Source organism: Festucalex cinctus, chromosome 8, assembly GCF_051991245.1.
Source record: "Festucalex cinctus isolate MCC-2025b chromosome 8, RoL_Fcin_1.0, whole genome shotgun sequence".
Lineage (NCBI taxonomy): Eukaryota > Metazoa > Chordata > Actinopteri > Syngnathiformes > Syngnathidae > Festucalex > Festucalex cinctus.
In genome coordinates, this window is record NC_135418.1 from 16840691 (window position 1) to 16858934 (window position 18244).

General features: G+C 39.5%; 4 protein-coding genes across 5 annotated transcripts; 3 read left to right on the top strand and 1 right to left on the bottom strand.

Moving 5' to 3' along the window:
• Positions 1–96: 96 nt before the first annotated feature.
• LOC144024289 (peroxisomal succinyl-coenzyme A thioesterase-like) lies at positions 97–3941 on the top strand. The gene is made up of 11 exons (XM_077530473.1): positions 97–572; positions 821–1027; positions 1192–1291; positions 1895–2085; positions 2155–2327; positions 2435–2551; positions 2762–2847; positions 2990–3077; positions 3159–3239; positions 3310–3445; positions 3570–3941. Exons 1-11 carry the CDS (start codon positions 446–448, stop codon positions 3674–3676), a joined length of 1413 nt encoding a protein of 470 aa, XP_077386599.1. The 5' UTR covers positions 97–445; the 3' UTR covers positions 3677–3941.
• Positions 3942–6432: 2491 nt separating this feature from the next.
• Positions 6433–11424, bottom strand: LOC144024295 (protein S100-B-like). The gene is made up of 4 exons (XM_077530482.1): positions 10217–11424; positions 9949–10092; positions 9706–9844; positions 6433–7148 (listed from the first exon to the last, which is right to left on the bottom strand). Exons 1-4 carry the CDS (start codon positions 10238–10240, stop codon positions 7081–7083), a joined length of 375 nt encoding a protein of 124 aa, XP_077386608.1. The 5' UTR covers positions 10241–11424; the 3' UTR covers positions 6433–7080.
• On the top strand, positions 7106–9492 carry LOC144024292 (peroxisomal succinyl-coenzyme A thioesterase-like). Its single transcript, XM_077530479.1, has 9 exons — positions 7106–7170; positions 7304–7523; positions 7598–7770; positions 8218–8334; positions 8565–8650; positions 8788–8881; positions 8959–9039; positions 9114–9249; positions 9348–9492. Exons 2-9 carry the CDS (start codon positions 7454–7456, stop codon positions 9446–9448), a joined length of 858 nt encoding a protein of 285 aa, XP_077386605.1. The 5' UTR covers positions 7106–7170; positions 7304–7453; the 3' UTR covers positions 9449–9492.
• Positions 9698–17494, top strand: inpp1 (inositol polyphosphate-1-phosphatase). 2 transcript variants are annotated; one of them, XM_077530478.1, is made up of 6 exons: positions 9698–9805; positions 12638–12853; positions 12943–13003; positions 13932–14132; positions 14199–14373; positions 15486–17494. In XM_077530478.1, the coding sequence occupies exons 2-6, from the start codon at positions 12650–12652 to the stop codon at positions 15973–15975; spliced, it is 1131 nt and encodes a 376-aa protein (XP_077386604.1). In that variant the 5' UTR covers positions 9698–9805; positions 12638–12649; the 3' UTR covers positions 15976–17494. The 2 variants fall into 2 exon arrangements, with proteins under 2 accessions (XP_077386604.1, XP_077386603.1); XM_077530477.1 differs by lacking the exon at positions 9698–9805 and adding an exon at positions 10886–11345.
• The last annotated feature ends 750 nt before the right edge of the window (positions 17495–18244 follow it).

Genomic DNA, 18244 nt, shown 5'->3' on the forward strand with positions numbered 1-18244 from the left:
TGGTCATAAATCAATAAATATCATTCAATTAATGAATCAGCTCACATCCCTAGAAATAGCTCTTCAAAAAGGGTGTCGACCAATTAATACAATTTATGCTTTCATTTTTTTTTTTTTAGTACTGATATAAATTTACTTTCATGGCAATATTGTAATTATAAAGATACACCTGCGACTGTTGTAAAGATGTTCCCAAGCTGCAAGGTCTTATTTACACTTGTCCACATCACACACCCCCACTTCTTATTTGCTTGTGCTCACCTGGATGAGGACGCACCACGGCCCGCCTTCCGACTCTAATGTCTAGAAAAAAAAATCCACTAGTCACAAAGTCACATCAAATAATCCGCGAGTTGGTGCTGGATCATTCGTTACCTCATTTAAGCTCAGTGAGCCTGTGGAAATTTGTTCAGACATCACAGGATTGTTTCTTGTTTCTCCACTGATGTCCATTTCCAGCGTAATGATTAGGACTCAGGTGCGAGTGGCAGCAAACCGGCATCTCATAGGAAAGCAGCTGACTCCACGTGTTGGCCTACGAATGAAAAATGGCTGGTTGGATAGGGCTGCAGGTAAGAAAATACAGATAGGATAATGTTGGCATTGATAAGATTCTTGTTAGATACAGTACAAGATGATTTTGAGTGTGAGTTGCTCTTTGTTTCTTTGTATGGACTACTTCTAGTCGTGTCTTGGGGTCTTGTTCACGAGTGAGAGCAGGATGGAGCCAATAAAAACTTATCTGGAACCCTTTTTAGATGTCAGCCCTGACTCTCATTTTGGACACGCTCTCTGAATATAAAATATTTGTCTCCACCAGCGATGCCATTTAGGACCAGTTCCAGTCAAGCTCCTGTGCTGGCAGCCAATCCAGTCCGTGGCCTGGTGGACGATCCAATTAGTATACAGGCAGGTTTTCTGCCACCGCACCATCCGGTTACATTGTGTACACAAATGTGCAGTGAGGATGGTGACCTGTGGGAGGCTTTTGGCCACTATAACACAAGTGCAGATGGCACTGTCAACCGTGAGTCATGTGATTTTATAACTGAAACATGGTCATACACGTGAAAGGTTTAGATTCTTAGATAAGTGCATCTTGAATTACGCAAACCAAAATACAGTTAATTAAGATGAATGCAGTATTTGTCATGACAGATGTCTGCTTCTTCTTTCTTGTGCCTTCAACAGTGGCTCGGGATCATTCTGTGGGCGGATCATATTTGGGATGCAAGCCAATGGGTCTCTTCTGGGCCCTGCAGCCGGCTCCCGGGGAAAGAGATGGTTTAAGGCAGGTGGACAAACATACACATCTCGTTTGAAGTGGTCTTGTATTGTGATCTTAGCGTTTGTCGTGCCACACCATTGTAATTATGGGGTTGTACTGCCACTTGCTGTTAACTGAAAATGATATCACACTGCCTAATGGCTCAGGTTGTGAACATCATGGCTCATCTATTTTTTGGGTTTGGTCACATGATGTTCGCACTTTGCAACATGTGGCATTTTATTTATTAACGCAAAAGACCAGACCAGACCAGACCAGACCAGACCAGACCAGACAAGACAAGACAAGACAAGACAAGACAAGACAAGACAAGACAATGCTCCAACAACGCGTGAACAAACACCACTCCCTAAATACAACACAAACGAGACACTAACAAGACACACCTGGGAAACACAGCAGGCAGAGGGCACTAATTAGCAACACAAATGGGGAGGGGCGACACACACAGGTTAACTTTGACGACACCAGGGGAGACAAAACCGGACAAAAGACAACATAAACACCCAAAACTAAACCAAAACCCAACCCCCACTATCAATATCTCATGTCATACTGTTATTATTGCCATGAATGGGTCAAAAATGGCAATTGATTTTTGCAAAGGTTACGGAAGAAGAATGTGGAGACTCCATTTGTAGTGGACATTTCCTTACTGGAGGGTCACGTATGTCCCAGAGAGAGAGAGAATGCTGAGCTGGCTGTTGCAACTACAGAGCGCTGGTACATGGCACCTGGTGTTCAAAGAATAGACATTCGCCAAAATGGAGTTGTGGGAACGTTATTCTTACCGCCAGGTGAGCACAAATATGATCTCAAATTTGACTCTTCCAATTGTCTATTCTCTGATCTTGTTGCGCGTTCAGGCCCTGGCAGGTTTCCAGCCGTGCTGGACTTGTGGGGTTTGGGTGGAGGACTAGCAGAGTACCGCTCATCCCTGACCGCATCCAGGGGCTTTGCCAGCTTCTCCATCGCCTACATGCAACACAAAGATCTGACGGACCATCTAGATATTAACGCTTCAGATGCATATATGAAGGTAAGATATCCCGCCACTGACATTTCAAAATACTGAGACAAGCTAACAGAACTTAATTATTTATTAAATTACCTAAACTTTCCAATGATCTTTTTTTTTCTCCCCAGAAAGCATTTAATATCCTTCGGAATCATCCGCAGATCTGCGGTAACCGAATTGGTATCTTTGGTCTCTCCTATGGCGTCTATCTAGCCCTTCGAATGGCCACTCACTCTAATTTAAATGTAGGTCACACAGTTATGTACAGTTGTGTATTTTTTGAAGGAGTTCAAATCTGACATATTTCTACTGCATTGTGTGCATGGTACATCTGCCACCATCAGTGTTAAGTCATTTTTAAGTATATTCATCGACGATGCAATTTTTGTCCTGAGAAACCAGATGTTGACTGTGGTGTTTGTCTAATATTCCAAAAACTTCACTCTGTTCTCCAGCCATCTTGTTTAGTTTGTATTAATGGCCCAATAGGAAGCAACGTGGAGATCCTAAAAATCTTTTGCAAGCCTAAAGCATCTGAAAGGTATTTGAAAATTACAGTTTAGGTCATAGAAACAAATTGTTGTTGTTGAATATCAGTATCAGTGACATGTTCATATTCTGGAATTGCTAAACACTGTTTCCACCGAATGATCTGATATTTTCTTTGAAATCATTATTTTCAGTGACCAGAGATTTTGGCCACGGAATAAGGCAGGCCATCTCAGTTTTAAGGACATATCTTCACATGAACACTACTCTCCTGGAACTCAAGTGAAGATTATGTGAAGACCATCTTGGTACGAAAAAACTATCATTGAAACAAGAAACATAAATTGTGTCTCATCGTTGCAGTTCGAGAACCTGGCCTGTCCATTGATGTACATTTCGGGTGAAGATGACCAATGTTTTCTCAGCACTGAGAATTCAAACCTGGTACGTATATATAAGTTAACCTCTTCACTGTAGATTTTGCTGAACATTTAAAGTTAATGCTGCTTTTCAGATCGAAGATGGCCTGAAAAGAGCTGGTAAATCTCACCTGTTTACCTCTTTGTCGTATCCTGACGCTGGCCACCTGATTGAAACACCTTACACACCACACACAAGAACGTCCTTATGGAGAAGCAAACCAGAAAAAAGTGAGATCTCCAAATTACTATTCGTATCACGTGTATGCATCAGCAATCAGACACTTAATTGCAATATTGCAGGTTGTGAACGGTCGAAATAACTGACTGCTGCCCTGTTGTGTTTCTCCTGCAGTGCTCGCTCTGTGGGGGGGCCACACCGCAGCCCATGCCGCTGCACAGGAAGACTCTTGGAGGAAAATCCTGAAGTTTATGGACAAAAATCTGAGGACAAGAACCTGATATGCATCTGATGTTATGTAAATTTAAAAGGCCTTGCAACAAAAGCTTACAAATTCACCACAAGGAGGAGATATTCAGTCGTATGACAATGAACAAATCTCTAATGATGTACGGTACAAATGAGGGGGGGAAGAAATACCCAGTCAAGAAACAACTGGATTAGGTGTTGATTTATTAGTGATATAAATTCTAAGCTACATTGACTAAGAGGTTTCAAGACCCAGTACTAACCCTGACATCATTAATAATAAATACGTCAAAATGAGTGTGTTAATTTTGTGTTAATTTAAAGTTCCTTTCACGCCAGTGCGCCAGTCTCTCTCTCTCTCTTTTTTTTGTTGTTTTTTTTGTTTTTGTTTTTAAACGCGCGATTAATGAGCGCCCTAACTTGGAAGTCCTGTACTGGGGGAATTCCAGTCGCAACGCAGCTGATACGTCCATATCAAAATTTAGCAGTAATAAATGTAATAATAATGCATATATTTGTGGAGACTGGGGTCAAGTTGTATTTTACAATTATAAAACTGTGCAGAATTTTACAAGTTACTTCATGTTAAAGATTAGATAGCTCTTAATATGAAAAGAAAAATGCACTGAGCTGTCACCAACGTTTTACAAATGCAATTATGCCATCCATCCATCCATCCATCCATCCATCCATCCATCCATCCATCCATCCATCCATCCATCCATTTTCTTGACAGCTTATTCCTCACAAGGGTCTGCTGGAGCCTATCTCAGCTGGCTTCGGGCAGTAGGCGGGGTACACCCTGAACTGGTCGCCAGCCAATCACAGGGCACATAGAAACGAACAACCATCCACACTCACAAGCATACCAAGGGACAACTCGGAGCACCCAATTAACCTGCCAAGCATGTCTTTGGAATGTGGGAGGAGACGGAGTACCCGGAGAAGACCCACGCAGGCACGGGGAGAACATGCAAACTCCACCCAGGAAGGCTGGAGCTTGGACTCGAACCCGAGTCCTCAGTGTTGGGAGTCGGACGTGCTAACCACTCATTCACCGTGCCGTCATTATGCCATCTAGTGGCAGAAAATGATTTCAACACAAATCAATATCACACTCATATTTTACCGTACAGTTCATCTTTTTTAATTTTAGCTCAATTTTATGAATTAATATGAAATTACTGTATCACTGACGAAAAGATGCAACCACATTTCTATTATTTTACATTTTTTCCACTTTTATGTTAACAAGAGTATAAAAAAATTGGGGGAAAAAATTATTGTACATTTAGAACAGATGTAAAATTTGTATGAGTTAACTAATGAAGTCATGCGATTAATTATGAATAAAAATTTTAATCGCCTGACACCCCTAATAAATGCATACATATCAGTAATTTATGCAAATAGTTGTTTTCAAACTGGGAGCCCTTTATTAATCAGTTCCCATCCCAAGAATAAGCTGGTAAACATTGGTATAATATTTGCATTTATTTATTTTTTAAATTAAACCGCAGTACTTACTGAACGTAGTTGACTTATGCCAATATTTAAATTTATGAACACCCGTAAATATTGGAACAATGTTTCCCGAAAGCTGGAAGGTCTGATTTGCATTTGCACACATCACATGCGCCTTGCTTCCTGTTTACTTGTACTCACCTGGATGAGAACGTACCATTGGCTGCACTGCTCTGACATATTAAAAAAAATAATAATAATCCACTAAGCACTAATGCAAACCTGAAAGTCACATCAAATTATCCGCAAATGGTCATTACTTCAGTTGGGTTTAGTGAGCCTGTGGAAACCAGTTCAAAGACATCACAAGATGTTTCTTGTTTCTCCGCTGATGTCCATTTCCAGCATAATGATTAGGACTCAGGTGCGAGTGGCAGCAAACCGGCATCTCATAGGAAAGCAGCTGACTCAACGTGTTGGCCTACACAGGAAAACTTGCTGGTTGCATAGTGCTGTAGGTAAGAAAATGCTGATAGTGTACTGTACAAATTTTTGTGTTGTGAGTCACATAGACGTTTAGCATTAGTGTTTACTAGAGATAGTGTAGTCCTCTAGTTTAAGATGAGTTGGAGTTCAGGTTTTTCCTGATTTAATTGTTTGGACTGTCTGTAATAGCACATGCCAGTGGAGCGATTAGCATTGTATGGACGGTGTTGTGCACTCTTATTGAGATATTGTCGTCAATGCTGTATCTATTTAAGACGTCTTTTTATACATCGACACAATTGAAATGAACTCTTAATCCAGAAATGTTGATTGATCCTCCCCGTGCTGATCACAATGATCATTCACAATCTTGTGAAGATATCATGTTGTAAACAGGTTCTTGCACTTTAATTGGTTTTCATGCAATTGTCTCAACCAACATTTGACCCAATTCTAATGAGCATGTTAGGTGATTCAGCTCTCGAGGCATCTCCTTATGACAAAGCACAGAATTACAGAAGGTTTTTAGGGTGTGTGTACTTTTCCCCAAGGATATCAAAGATGATAAGCCAAAGAAGGAAATAATGACTTTTTATATCAGGGTTAGACAGCACCATAGTTACTTATTTAAAGTCATGTATAGATTGGGTCAGCTCCTCTATAACCGTAAGTATTATAAAAAACAGATGGCATGATGAAATTTTAATGAAAATACATAAAATTAGCAATAAAACCCCTTTAAAAAAAAGACCATTTTGTATTTCCTTTATTTGTAATGTGTAAAATTTCCAATCCAAAGAAATCATGGGGTCATTATCCTATTATTAGGTTTTAATAACATTACAGGGGGTCAACTGTACAAAACACATAAGATACATTTGCCAAGCAGTATGTCTACTTGATGGACCCTTACAGCATTTTACCCTTTTTGGATCACAGCCAACTACCTAAAGGAATTGTTTTGTACATACTCTCTAAACATTACACATTTGTCTCCACCAGTGATGCCATTTAGGACCAGTTCCAGTCAAGCTCCTGTACTGACAGCCAATCCCGCCCGCGGCCTGGTGGACGATCCAATCAGCATAAAGGCAGCTTTTCTGCCACCGCACCATCCGGTTACATTGTGTGCACAAATGCGCAGTGAGGATGGTGACCTGTGGGAGGCCTTTGGCCACTATAACACAAGTGCAGAAGGCACTGTCAACTGTGAGTCATGCACTGTTGAAAGTATATGTTCTTTGTTTGGAGTTTCTTTTCAAATGAAACATGCTTTATAGCCTACAATAATAGAATATCTTTAAATTCTTAAATACATAGTGAACTAAACAAACCACAATCCTGTGTGTTGTTCATTATGACTGATGCGAGTTCATTGGCTAAAATGACATTATTATCAAATATATTTCCCCATGACTCATGCAGCTGTTTCCACCTCACTTCTTCTGACCTTCTTCTTTCTTGTGCGTTCAACAGTGACTAGGGATCATTCCATGGGCGGGTCATATTTGGGATGCGAGCCGATGGGTCTCTTCTGGGCCCTGCAGCCGGCTCCTGGGGAAAGGGAAGGTTTACGGCAAGTGGACCAAAAAAAAAAATCCTTATTTATTTATTTTCATTTCACATTGCAAGAAGTGGAACTCAAATGGTTCTATGTTCATTGTGTTTAGATTTGTTTTTGTGATGACTTAATATCTGTATTCATTTAGAAATGATTGATTGAACAATTATTCCAAAGGCTGCGAAAGAAGAATGTGGAGACTCCTCTCGTAGTGGACATTTCCTTACTGGAGGGTCACGTGTCTCCCAGAGAGAATGAGAATTCTGTGCTGGCTGTTGCAACCACAGAGCGCTGGTACATGGCACCAGGTGTTCAAAGAATAGACATTCGCCAAAATGGAGTTGTGGGAACGTTATTCTTACCGCCAGGTGAGCACAAATATGATCGCAAATTTGACTCTTCCAATTGTCTATTCTCTGATCTTGTTGCGCGTTCTTGGCAGGTCCCGGCAGGTTTCCAGCCGTGCTGGACTTATGGGGTTTGGGCGGAGGACTAGTGGAGTACCGCTCATCCCTGATTGCATCCAGGGGCTTTGCCAGCTTCTCCATCGCCTACATGGAACACCAAGATCTGACAGACCAGATAGATATTAACGCTGCGGATGCATATATGAAGGTAAGATATCCCTAAAGTAAGGTAATGGTATAAACGGGTTAATTATGCACCGTCGGCCATCTGGTAGAAAATGATTCAATTGTTCTACCTGTCACTATTTGTTGCTAGTTTAGATAGAACAAAGAAACTTTATTTGTAGTAAATAAATCATTTTAGGCTAATTAAGTGACATTAAGTAATCTCCCCAATCTGGACTGGAGAGAGAACGTACAATAAAATTAATTTACCCACCCCATATATTGTGCATATAAATTAGCTAGCAGTGTTGCATCTGGGCCAGTCCACAAAAATCTTAAATTTGAATATGTTGATCATGTTTGTAAACATGCATCACATGCCCACCACTGACATTTCAAAATGGCGCCACAAGTTAACGAAACTTTATTTATTAAATTACCTAAACTATCGTATAGTTCGTTATTAATTCCCCCCCCTTTTTTTTTCCAGGAAGTATTTAATATTCTCCAGGATCATCCTCAGATCTGCGGCAACAGAGTTGGTATCTTTGGTATCTCCTATGGGGTCTACCTCGCCCTCCGAATGGCCACAAACACTGATGTAAATGTAGGTCACACAGTTGTACACAGTTTACCATATTTTAAAGTGTAAAGTCAAACATTTCCATGAATTGAAATCTGACGTGATGTTTTGAATGCATTGTGTGACACGGTATATCTGCCACCATCAGTTTTAGGGTCTTTATATGTTCATCATGAAGCAGTATTTGTCCTGAGAAACCAGATGTTGACTGTGGTGTTTGTCTAATATTCCAAAAACTTCACTCTGTTCTCCAGCCATCCTGTTTGGTTTGTATTAATGGGCCAGCAGGAAGCAACGTGGACATCATAAAAATCTTTTGCAAGCCGAAAGCAGCTGAAAGGTATTTGAAAATTACAGTTTAGGTCGTAGAAACAAATTGTTGTTGTTTAATATCATGTTCATATTCTGGAATTGCTCAACACTATTGATCTCTTCCACCAAATGATCTGATATTTTCTTTGAAATCATTACTTTTAGTGACCAGATATTTTGGCCACAGAATGAGGCAGGCCATATTAGTTTTAAGGACATTTCTTCACCTGAACGCTACTCCCCTGGAACTCAAGTGAAGGTCGTGTGAACACCATCCTGGCAAGTACGATAGAATAGAAACAAAAAAAAAACTTGAATTGTGTCTCATCCTTGCAGTTAGAGAACCTAGCCTGTCCATTGATGTACATTTCGAGTGAAGATGACCAATGTTTTCTCAGCACTGAGAATTCAAACCTGGTACGTATATATATATAAGTTAACCTCTTCACTGTAGATTTTGTTGAACATTTAAAGTTAATGCTGCTTTTCAGATCGAAGATGGTCTGAAAAGAGATGGTAAATCTCACCTGTTTACCTTTTTGTCATATCCTGGCGCTGGCCACCTGATTGAAACACCTTACACACCACACACAAGAACGTCTTTGTGGAAAAGTAAACCAGAAAAAAGTGAGAGCTCTAATCAGACACTCGATTGCAATACCACAAGTGTCCTTCTGTGAAAGGTCAAAATAAATGTTGACTGTCCTGTTGTGTTTCTCCTGCAGTGCTCATTCTGTGGGGGGGTCACCCCACACCCCACGCTGCTGCACAGGAAGATTCTTGGAGGAAAATCCTGAAGTTTTTGGACAAACATCTGAGGGCGTGAATTCCATTTGTCACAAAAGTTTACAGATTCACCGCAAGGAGGAGCTGTTGAGTCGTGAGAACAAGGAACGATTTTAATGATGTTTCTTTGTTGTGCCTGCAGTGCTATATTTATCATTTCCTAATATTTATGAGGTAGCTGCAGGTATGTTATCATATTTATCACGGCTTTAGCTTCACTTGTTGCAGCTGGTCGGTGTATATCTCTTGGGGGTGTTCAATTTAGAAAGACCCTTAATATACAAGGAAATACATTACCGTGACATGGAGTGAATAGTTCATGGCATGCTGAAGTAACCATGGCAACAAGGGCGATAAACTCCTTGAAGTCAATCTCCAGGTCACCGTTCTGGTCAAGGTCAGCAAAGAGTTCATCCAGTTCGTCCTTGTCGATTTTCTGTTCAACCACAAATACAAATGAAAGATTGACATGGCAGCTGTTACACAGTGGTTGTTTGAATGGTGACTATTGTACAATCTGAGGCTTATTGTAAAGCTTACCTTTATGAAATGACCCATCTCATTGTTGATGAGCGCCCTGAGATCTGCTTTTTTCAAGTTTCCGTTTTCACCCGAATATTTCTGAAACACTCGTATGATAGTGACCATGCCAGTCTCCAAGTTGGACATGCACTCCTTTGAAGCCTGCAATAAAAATAGATGCATCAAAAATCAAAACATTGCTCATTATCATATATTTTCCAAACTAGTTGAGTGTTATAAATACTATTATAGAATAATATTTTAAACTATAATTGTTTAGCCTTACCATTCTGGTGTTTCTTACTCCCATGTGAAGTAAGTGTTGGGTCTTGAGTATCTTAGCTTCTCCAGCAGCGTGTTGACTGCCTCGCACAATTCACAGTAGACACTAAACTGTATGCGATTGATCGACCGTACAAAGGCTCTTTGTCCCATCAACAGGTTAATGCACATATAATGGATATCGGTGGTCAATTTGTCATTCGGATATCATGTTCTCCATTTTAATGCCACTAATGGACTCTAGTGGCTAAATAAAAAGCTGTTAACAGTGCATATGTGGTTTCAAATGTAGATAATTTACGGGTGAGATAATGGACAGAAACTAGGCTTTGTAAAAGCCTTTGACTACATGCGCTTTATAAAATTGTGGGAATTGTAAAAATATGCATGGACCAATACGTTTAGAAATATGCCTTTTACAAATGATGAAAATGGAGACGTGTGGTATATTGTGAGAATTTTTTTTTTAAGTCACTACGGAAAACAGACTCTAATGTAACACACGTACAGAGAAACCATCAACTTCACTTACAAGACTGTATTAAACCTACTAGCCATACATGAGGAACACCTGAACAATAGATGCTTTCATATGGCGTTACATTTGTGCCACAATTACGCAAGCCATACTTTTATGGTGTTGTGTCTCTGCATTGTGTTGAGCTGCCTTGTGTATGAAATGTGCAATAGAACTAAAACAGCCATTCTTGCCTTAGCCTCATTAACATAATCAACGGCTTCACATGATTATCAATATCAATCACTAGAATTAACGGAAATGTAAGCAATTTTCTATCATTTTTTTCTACAATATTCTCATTGAGACGCCCCTGCAACTGTTGTCGTGACGGAAACTACTGGTAGGTCTGATTTGCACTTGAACGCATCGCGCGACCCCGCTTCCTGTTTGCTTACGCGAGACTGTCACTTCCTGGTTCCCTGGACGTGAATGCACCATCGCCCGCCTTCCTGCTCCTGACGTCAAGAAACTGGAACAGAACATGAAAAAAATCTACAAATCACTAACGAAAACGTAAAAGTCACATTACGTTTTTTATCCGGGAATTGGTGATCGCGGGAAAATATTTGCCCGTGGAGGACAAGACGATATATCAAGAAGGCAAAGTGTTTCGGTAAGGTTTTACATTCCTTTGCTGCCTGTGTGAACGGAAAACATGCTAACGTTACTCCTTAGCCGCCCTGAGAGCTGCAATGTTGTTCAAATTATTACTCGTTGTGGTTCTAATGCTGAATTAGTCAGGAGAAATAAACTAAATAGCTTCTGTGGCTTCTTCTGTTTGCGTGTTTAGAAAACAAAGCACACAGATTTTATTTTTTATTAATTTAATTAATCTATTGGTATCACCTGAGGTGAGTGACACTCCTGTCTCAGCCTTTTATCACTATGCGATGATAAGGCTGATGTGAACGGTTTGTTTTCCCAAGAATATCTTATTTAATTATAACGTTTTTATTCAAAATGTCATATATGTGAAAAGTGCTACAGTACCACCTCCAAAAAGGTGTAATATTACAATAAATCTCTTCCGTTGAATTTCTCCTTTGCATCGATAACAGTTTCACAAATTAAATGAAATAAATTGTAGTTATTGTTGAATGAGTATAACTGTGAATGTGTATTTTAAGTCTAAAAATATGTTTGACCTTGAGAGTGGATGATGTTGAGTTGACCTTGGGACAGATATTTTTTTAATGATCACTTATGCTGCATTTGGGGAAAGTGGGAAATCGGTTATCCGACTTCGAATCTCCCGGTTACGACCTCAAAGCGATTCCGATAAATTGTTTGTTGTCCTGGTTAACACAGTGAGTCGAAATCACGTTAGGTTGCGCAAAGTTACTTTTTTCGAATAACTAAATTAATGTTATAATAAATACGTTTCTAATCATGTAAATTATGTTCAGCCATTCACGGTGTTTGTCTTTACAGGGTTTTTGCCATTGTCGAGTGATGTCAGATGATGTAAACCAGTCGGTATAGTCGGGGGTCCTTTTTTTTTTTTGCTAAGGGGTATTCCCGTCTATAATTCCTGGTATGAAGCTGGAAAAGTCCCGCTACAGTGCCCCGAATTTTAATGATTTGATTAAATTTTATGATATTCATTGACTATTCAAATTTCAATGTAGATTCAACAACTATTCAACTTTCAATGGACATCTAAGAGAATGGACACATTAACTCGTTATTGCTGCTAAACAAAAACAAACAAACAAAAAAAACTCTGAAACTTTTATGTTTGACTTAATGAAGGTTGGTTGTTTGGGAAACATTGCTCTAGAGATAAGTGGTAATGAGCCACATCCCCACCCCCCTACATGCCCTATATTCATTTGATGCTATAATAAGCACAGCCTAAACTCCACGTCACACTTTCCATCTCTGTTTTAACTGAAATCTCCTCAGCGAAGTCCAGACATGACCGAGCTGCTGAAGCTTCTGCTGCGGGTGTCCGAGAAAGCCGCCAATGTGGCTCGCGTCTGCAGGCAGGAGGCGCCCCTCTTCCAGCTCCTGGTCCAAGAAAAGACCGGAGACGACAAGAACAAGAAGTTTGTGCAGGACTTCAAGACGCTGGCGGATGTCGTGATTCAGGAGGTGATACGGCACGATGTTGGCGCTCAGGTATGGAGGTGACCTTTACCTTGACTTATGAATGATACAAGGGTGCATGTTACCCCTCTCATTAATGTGCTCTTTTTCTTTGTGTTCAGTTTCCTGAGATGGCCAGCTTCATTCACGGAGAGGAATCCAACAAATTTGAAAATGGACTTGGTAATTGTGGGAATGCTGAAAGCATGTTATTCGGATTTTTATTCTCCTCACTTTTTTGCCTAGAAACAACTCCCACCTAATACTTCCGATTTACACCATTAAAATTTCAACTTGCTTCAAAAATTCACAGCTTCCGGGGTATTTACCGTCTGATTCCACATTACTTACAGTACTCGCACAATTTAACGTTAAATATCAACTTTCCCCATTCATTTTCAATGGGACTAACATTGAACTTGTTTTATCAGCTCTCTGATACTGCTCAGTGCCGCACTTGGTTAAATGTGTTGTCCAGAAACCAGGAGGTCCCGGGTTCGAATCCCACCTCCAACTACATTGCAAATATATCATGGCAATTATGCTTGGTGATATAAATGTATACTAACTGACTATCAGGAAATGCATTACAATTTCACTGAAATGATTAAATGCACATTGGCTTTCATCAGATGGCTATTTTTAAAATACATACACCATTAGCCATTAATTTGAACAAGGCCAGTTAGCACAGTCCTGAGAGCAGTTGTCTCCTGCAAGGAGAACCTGAGTTCAAACCCCGCTTGGACCACATTTTGGTATATTTGATGGTTTGATACCACCGTATCAGTAAATAGATTATAATTTCTCTCAAATAATTAAATCCCACTTTAGACAGATTGCAGTTCATTTTCTTTTTATTCATTTATCCTTCAACTTCAATTAAAACTTTGTCATTTCCACATAGTTTAGCTTTCAATTTTCTTCATAAGCATTCAGCTATTAGCATTCCCACACAATTTCTCCAGAAATTGCACTTAGTTTCGTTATGTAGAGGAGTGATTCGAATTGTGTGGTACCTTTTGAAAAATTGTATCAGATTTTTTCCAACTATACATCACCAGAGCATCAGTCGAGAAATGCATCATGAAGAAGAAAACGATTTTCACAGGTGAGAGTGTGACGGTGACCGTGCGCGGCACCGAGGAGGAGACGGCAGCGCTTCTGGCCACGGTGCTGGACGGCGACCTGACGGCGGCGGCGCTCCTGGCACGAGCCATCCACCAAGACCCGGCCGGCATCGACGCCAGCGCGGACGGACTAACGGTCCCGCTCAGCCCTTCCGAGCTCGGCATCTGGATCGACCCGATCGGTGAGAGCCTCGTCTTTAATGCTGCGCTGAAGGAGGACGTCATTGTTTGTCGTCTGGTTGATTTAGATGCCACCAGTCAGTACATAGAAGGCCGCGAGGAGATGCTGGAAGAGGGTCACCTGTCACCTTCGGGTCTGCACTGCGCTCTGGTCCTCATCGGGGTTTACCTGCGCAGCACGGGCGAGCCCGTCATGGGCGTCATCAACCAGCCATTCCACCACAAAGACCCTGCAGGTGGACGGTGAGCTGCACGACTGCTTTACGTCTCACGTAATAACACAATATGGACAGAAATAATAGGGCTAGGTTTAAAAAAAGAAAAGAATAATCGATATCAAATCTTTTCTTTTTTCCCTTTTCGAGCGTGATAGATTCATAAAACCATGATGTATTATTTTAATATAATTTCTCACATAAATTAACAAGAAAATACAATTTTAAAGGCCAATTATTTTTGGGGGATCTTACTGTTTTCTTTAAATTCACTGTTCACATTAATTTGAAAGCATTTTCTTACATTTATGAGCGACCTGACTTATTGCACTTTATGACAATTCAAAATAGGGCTGTGCAATTAATTGAAATTCAATTACAATTTCAATGATTACACTCCACAATTCCAAAATCAACATAATTGTAAAAAAAAAAGATTAATACTAATTTTTGATTTGATTAAATTTTTATATTTGCAACTTTTTTTTCAATTTAAAATAACTAATTTTGTTTCATACAAAAGGAACTTGCATAATTATAGTGTTTCAAATTATTTTATTTGTCTTTATATATTTTTTGCTTTTGTTTTTTTACATTTTTAAACATTTATTGTTTTGTACCAAAAAAAATAATAAATGTTTGAATAATTGCCAAAATAATCATGACTTTTTTTCCATATTAGAGCAGCCGTAATTCAGATTCTTTTTTATTTATATTTACAATTACTTAATTAGAATTATGAAAACATTTTCATCTCATCCATGCTGCTGATGTTGATGTTTGTGTAACATTTAAGTGATAATAATACTGTTTATTTTAATTAATAAATCATGTAGTCACTACCTCTGCAAAATTTAACTTGGAATGTGATGATTGTGGAGTTGTTGTTTTTTTTTTTAATCATTATCATTTTGTCATTGATATTTAAGCACACTTGATGTTCCATAATCAATATTGGAACTGAAGTGAATCGAATAGGAAAAGAATTTAATCGAATGAACTCTTGTGAATCGAAATCAAATCGATTGAGGAAATGCCAGCCCTAAGAAATAGTGTTTTTTTTTTAATTTATTTATTGTTGTTTAGTCTGTTTGTATTTAACTCTAAATATTGTTTTCCGACTTGATCATTTGTGTCCAGCTGGCGGGGGAAGCTCTTCTGGGGCGTTTCCTGTGGCGACGTCAACATGTGCTCAGTGTCACAGCCCAAAACTGGACCCGAAGGACGTCGGGCTCTGTCGGTTGTGCTGAGCTCCAGCGAGAAGCAGGTGGTGAAGGAGAGTCTGGCCTCCCTGTGCGGACCAGAAAAGCTGATGTACGCCTCGGGAGCCGGCTACAAAATCCTGTGCGTCATTCAGGGCCTGGCCGACGCCTACGTCCTCTCGGAAGGAAGCACCTTCAAATGGGACTCGTGCTCGCCTCACGCGCTGCTCCGAGCCCTCGGAGGGGGCGTGGTGGACCTGACCAAGAGTTTGAAGTGCAGTTCGGAGGCAAAGGTCGAACTGACTTATCACCAGCCTTACAGTGAGGGTAAAGGTGCTGACCGCTGGGCCAACTACGGAGGCCTGGTGGCATATCGAGACTCTTCTCAGCTAAGCAGCATCATGGGGGCGTTGAGAGGAAAGCTGTAGATTAATTGTTGCCTAGATCACACTCATTTTTCGGAAGGGTATTAGGTCCAGTGAGAGAGAATAAAAAAAGTTGGCAGGATTCTCACTTTATTCTCAGAATTCTCCCTTTAAAGTCAGAATTTTGACTTGAAAGAATTCTGAGATTAAATGTGATCATCCTGCCAAACTTTTTTTTTTTTTTTAAGTCTGAATTGTGAGAGTAAAGTCAGAATTCTGACTTCCAAGTGAGAATTCTGAGAATAAAGTGAGAATCCTTCCACCTTTTTTTTTTTCCAGAATTCTTCTGACTTTAAAGTAAGAATTCTGATAATAAAGTCAGAAGTCTCACTTTATTCTCATTTTAAAGTCAGAATTCTGACTTTATTCTCACTTTAACTCGAGCTTTACAACTCAACTCAACTTATAAAGCGCTTTAAGAACAGGCGTTGCTGTATACAAAGTGCTGTACATAAAGAATTCTGAGAATAAAGTGAGAATTCTCACTTTATTCTCATTTTAAAGTCAGAATTCTGAGAATAAAGTAAAAATTCTGACTTTAAAGTAAGAATTCTGAGACTAAAATCAGACTTCTCACTAAGTTTAAAGTGAGAATTCTGAGAATAAAGTCAGAATTATCGTTTTAAAGTGCATGAGAATTGTGACAATTCTGACTTTAAAGTGAGATTCCTCACAAACTTTTTTTTTTTTTTTCTCTCTCTCTCTTCATTGGCCCTAATCGTCTTCTGCACATTATAAATGCCTGGTGATATTATTTTACATCATAATCATTTTATTTTTAACCAAATATATATACATGTATATATGGCAAATGGGCCAAATAATCGGAAGATGTGGGGATTCAAATGAGTATTCACTTGTGTGAATAACATGTAAAAGAGTGTTTAATGTTGCCAAGAATGTACACACAGCTTTTCTTTTTCATTACATCCCTTCCACAGGATTATGTGAAACATTTGCTTGAATGACTTTCAGAACCTGTCTGTGGATGGACTGTGTGAAGACTGTGTTTAATATGATGTGGCCTCAAGAAGAACAGGAGTCTGACCTGTAACTATGTAAAGTATCATTTCATTGTTGAGCTGACCTGTCAGATAATATAAATATGTCAAGTGGATGGAGCGGTGTGCAGTCATGCGCACCTTCTCTCAAACATCTCCTTGTAAGGAGATCAGCCAATCACATAAGCCAACCTCCTTTCCTTGAACTGGTAAAAAAGAAAAATGAGCCATATGTAGTATAGCATATTAGACCTAGAGTATCTATTTGTTGCTTTATGTTGCTAATATATGCATTGTGAACAGTGTATGCACACAAACCAGGACAAATTTGTTGCATTTAAGAAATTATCTTTACTTTGAAAACCAGAGAAAGCAGGGGAAACTTACCCAAGAGTGATATTTGAAAATGGTCTGCCAGCCAGGGAACAAAAGCCCCTGATGATTGTCAGATAAATTTTTTTACAATATTTCTGCATATTCTGTTCAAAACATTAAAACAAAATAAAACATTGTTGACTTTGCCATTGTCTTCTTGAACTTTCAAGCAGCATCCATTATGTCCATCAATCTACATTTTCATGCTGAGGTGAATATGTGAGAAGTCAACAAAATGCACATTTTTCTCAATGTTCATGGCAATTAGATAGCCAAAGCCTAAACAAAGGACGGCAGACCACAAATTGCACATCATTGGTAAAAAAAAAAAAACAATAATAAAAATAAACCAAGGCGAAAACTTAAAATCGTGCTACTTTATGAACAAACTATTAATCTGTTCTTTGCGATCTTCGAGTGCCACTGCAGAGGAGCAATCTCATTTCAAGCATTACAAGCCTTTGTGGTTTCTGGCATGGCTCATCTGATCGGACACCACAAATGCATAAAAGATGAGCGATTTGACACGGGTGGAGGAATATGGCAGCATCCTGCGTCAACACACTAAAATATTACTCTGGAAAAATAAAATAGGCAAGCACTCCAACCCACAGAGGCATCACAATGCAGCAAACGTCACACTTCTGTGCAGCTGCACACAAACTGCTTGGGCTCATTCAACATTGAGGTCACAGGCCCGAACACAATTAGGTATAAAATTGACCAATTAAGGAAAGAAAAAAAAAATACAAATGCCAAATTCTGCTTGTTCTGGCAATCTCTACACGATAAGTGTAAACAGTAGTTTTCCTGAATTTATTTGAAGTGATTATGAATGCAAGCAGCAAAAAGTATTATCTGATCATGTTAAATGCAGACATTTTTTTTTCCTTCTG

What these genes read in the sequence shown, in the direction of transcription:
- LOC144024295 (XM_077530482.1), bottom strand. Translation starts at nt 10,240, where the DNA reads ATGGGAGTAAGAAACACCAGAATG. An exon ending in AGATGGGTCATTTCATAAAG is followed by an intron (nt 9,845 to 9,948) that starts GTAAGCTTTACA and finishes GTGGTTGAACAG; the next exon opens with AAAATCGACAAGGACGAACT. An exon ending in ACTATTCACTCCATGTCACG is followed by an intron (nt 7,149 to 9,705) that starts GTAATGTATTTC and finishes CCCTTTCCCCAG; the next exon opens with GAGCCGGCTGCAGGGCCCAG.
- inpp1 (XM_077530478.1), top strand. Translation starts at nt 12,650, where the DNA reads ATGACCGAGCTGCTGAAGCTTCTGCTGCGGGTGTCCGAGAAAGCCGCC. An exon ending in CAAATTTGAAAATGGACTTG is followed by an intron (nt 13,004 to 13,931) that starts GTAATTGTGGGA and finishes CGATTTTCACAG; the next exon opens with GTGAGAGTGTGACGGTGACC. An exon ending in AAAGACCCTGCAGGTGGACG is followed by an intron (nt 14,374 to 15,485) that starts GTGAGCTGCACG and finishes ATTTGTGTCCAG; the next exon opens with CTGGCGGGGGAAGCTCTTCT.
- LOC144024292 (XM_077530479.1), top strand. Translation starts at nt 7,454, where the DNA reads ATGGCACCAGGTGTTCAAAGAATAGACATTCGCCAAAATGGAGTTGTG. An exon ending in AACGTTATTCTTACCGCCAG is followed by an intron (nt 7,524 to 7,597) that starts GTGAGCACAAAT and finishes CGTTCTTGGCAG; the next exon opens with GTCCCGGCAGGTTTCCAGCC. An exon ending in GCACTGAGAATTCAAACCTG is followed by an intron (nt 9,040 to 9,113) that starts GTACGTATATAT and finishes GCTGCTTTTCAG; the next exon opens with ATCGAAGATGGTCTGAAAAG.
- LOC144024289 (XM_077530473.1), top strand. Translation starts at nt 446, where the DNA reads ATGTCCATTTCCAGCGTAATGATTAGGACTCAGGTGCGAGTGGCAGCA. An exon ending in GGGGAAAGAGATGGTTTAAG is followed by an intron (nt 1,292 to 1,894) that starts GCAGGTGGACAA and finishes ATTTTTGCAAAG; the next exon opens with GTTACGGAAGAAGAATGTGG. An exon ending in CCACTCACTCTAATTTAAAT is followed by an intron (nt 2,552 to 2,761) that starts GTAGGTCACACA and finishes TCTGTTCTCCAG; the next exon opens with CCATCTTGTTTAGTTTGTAT.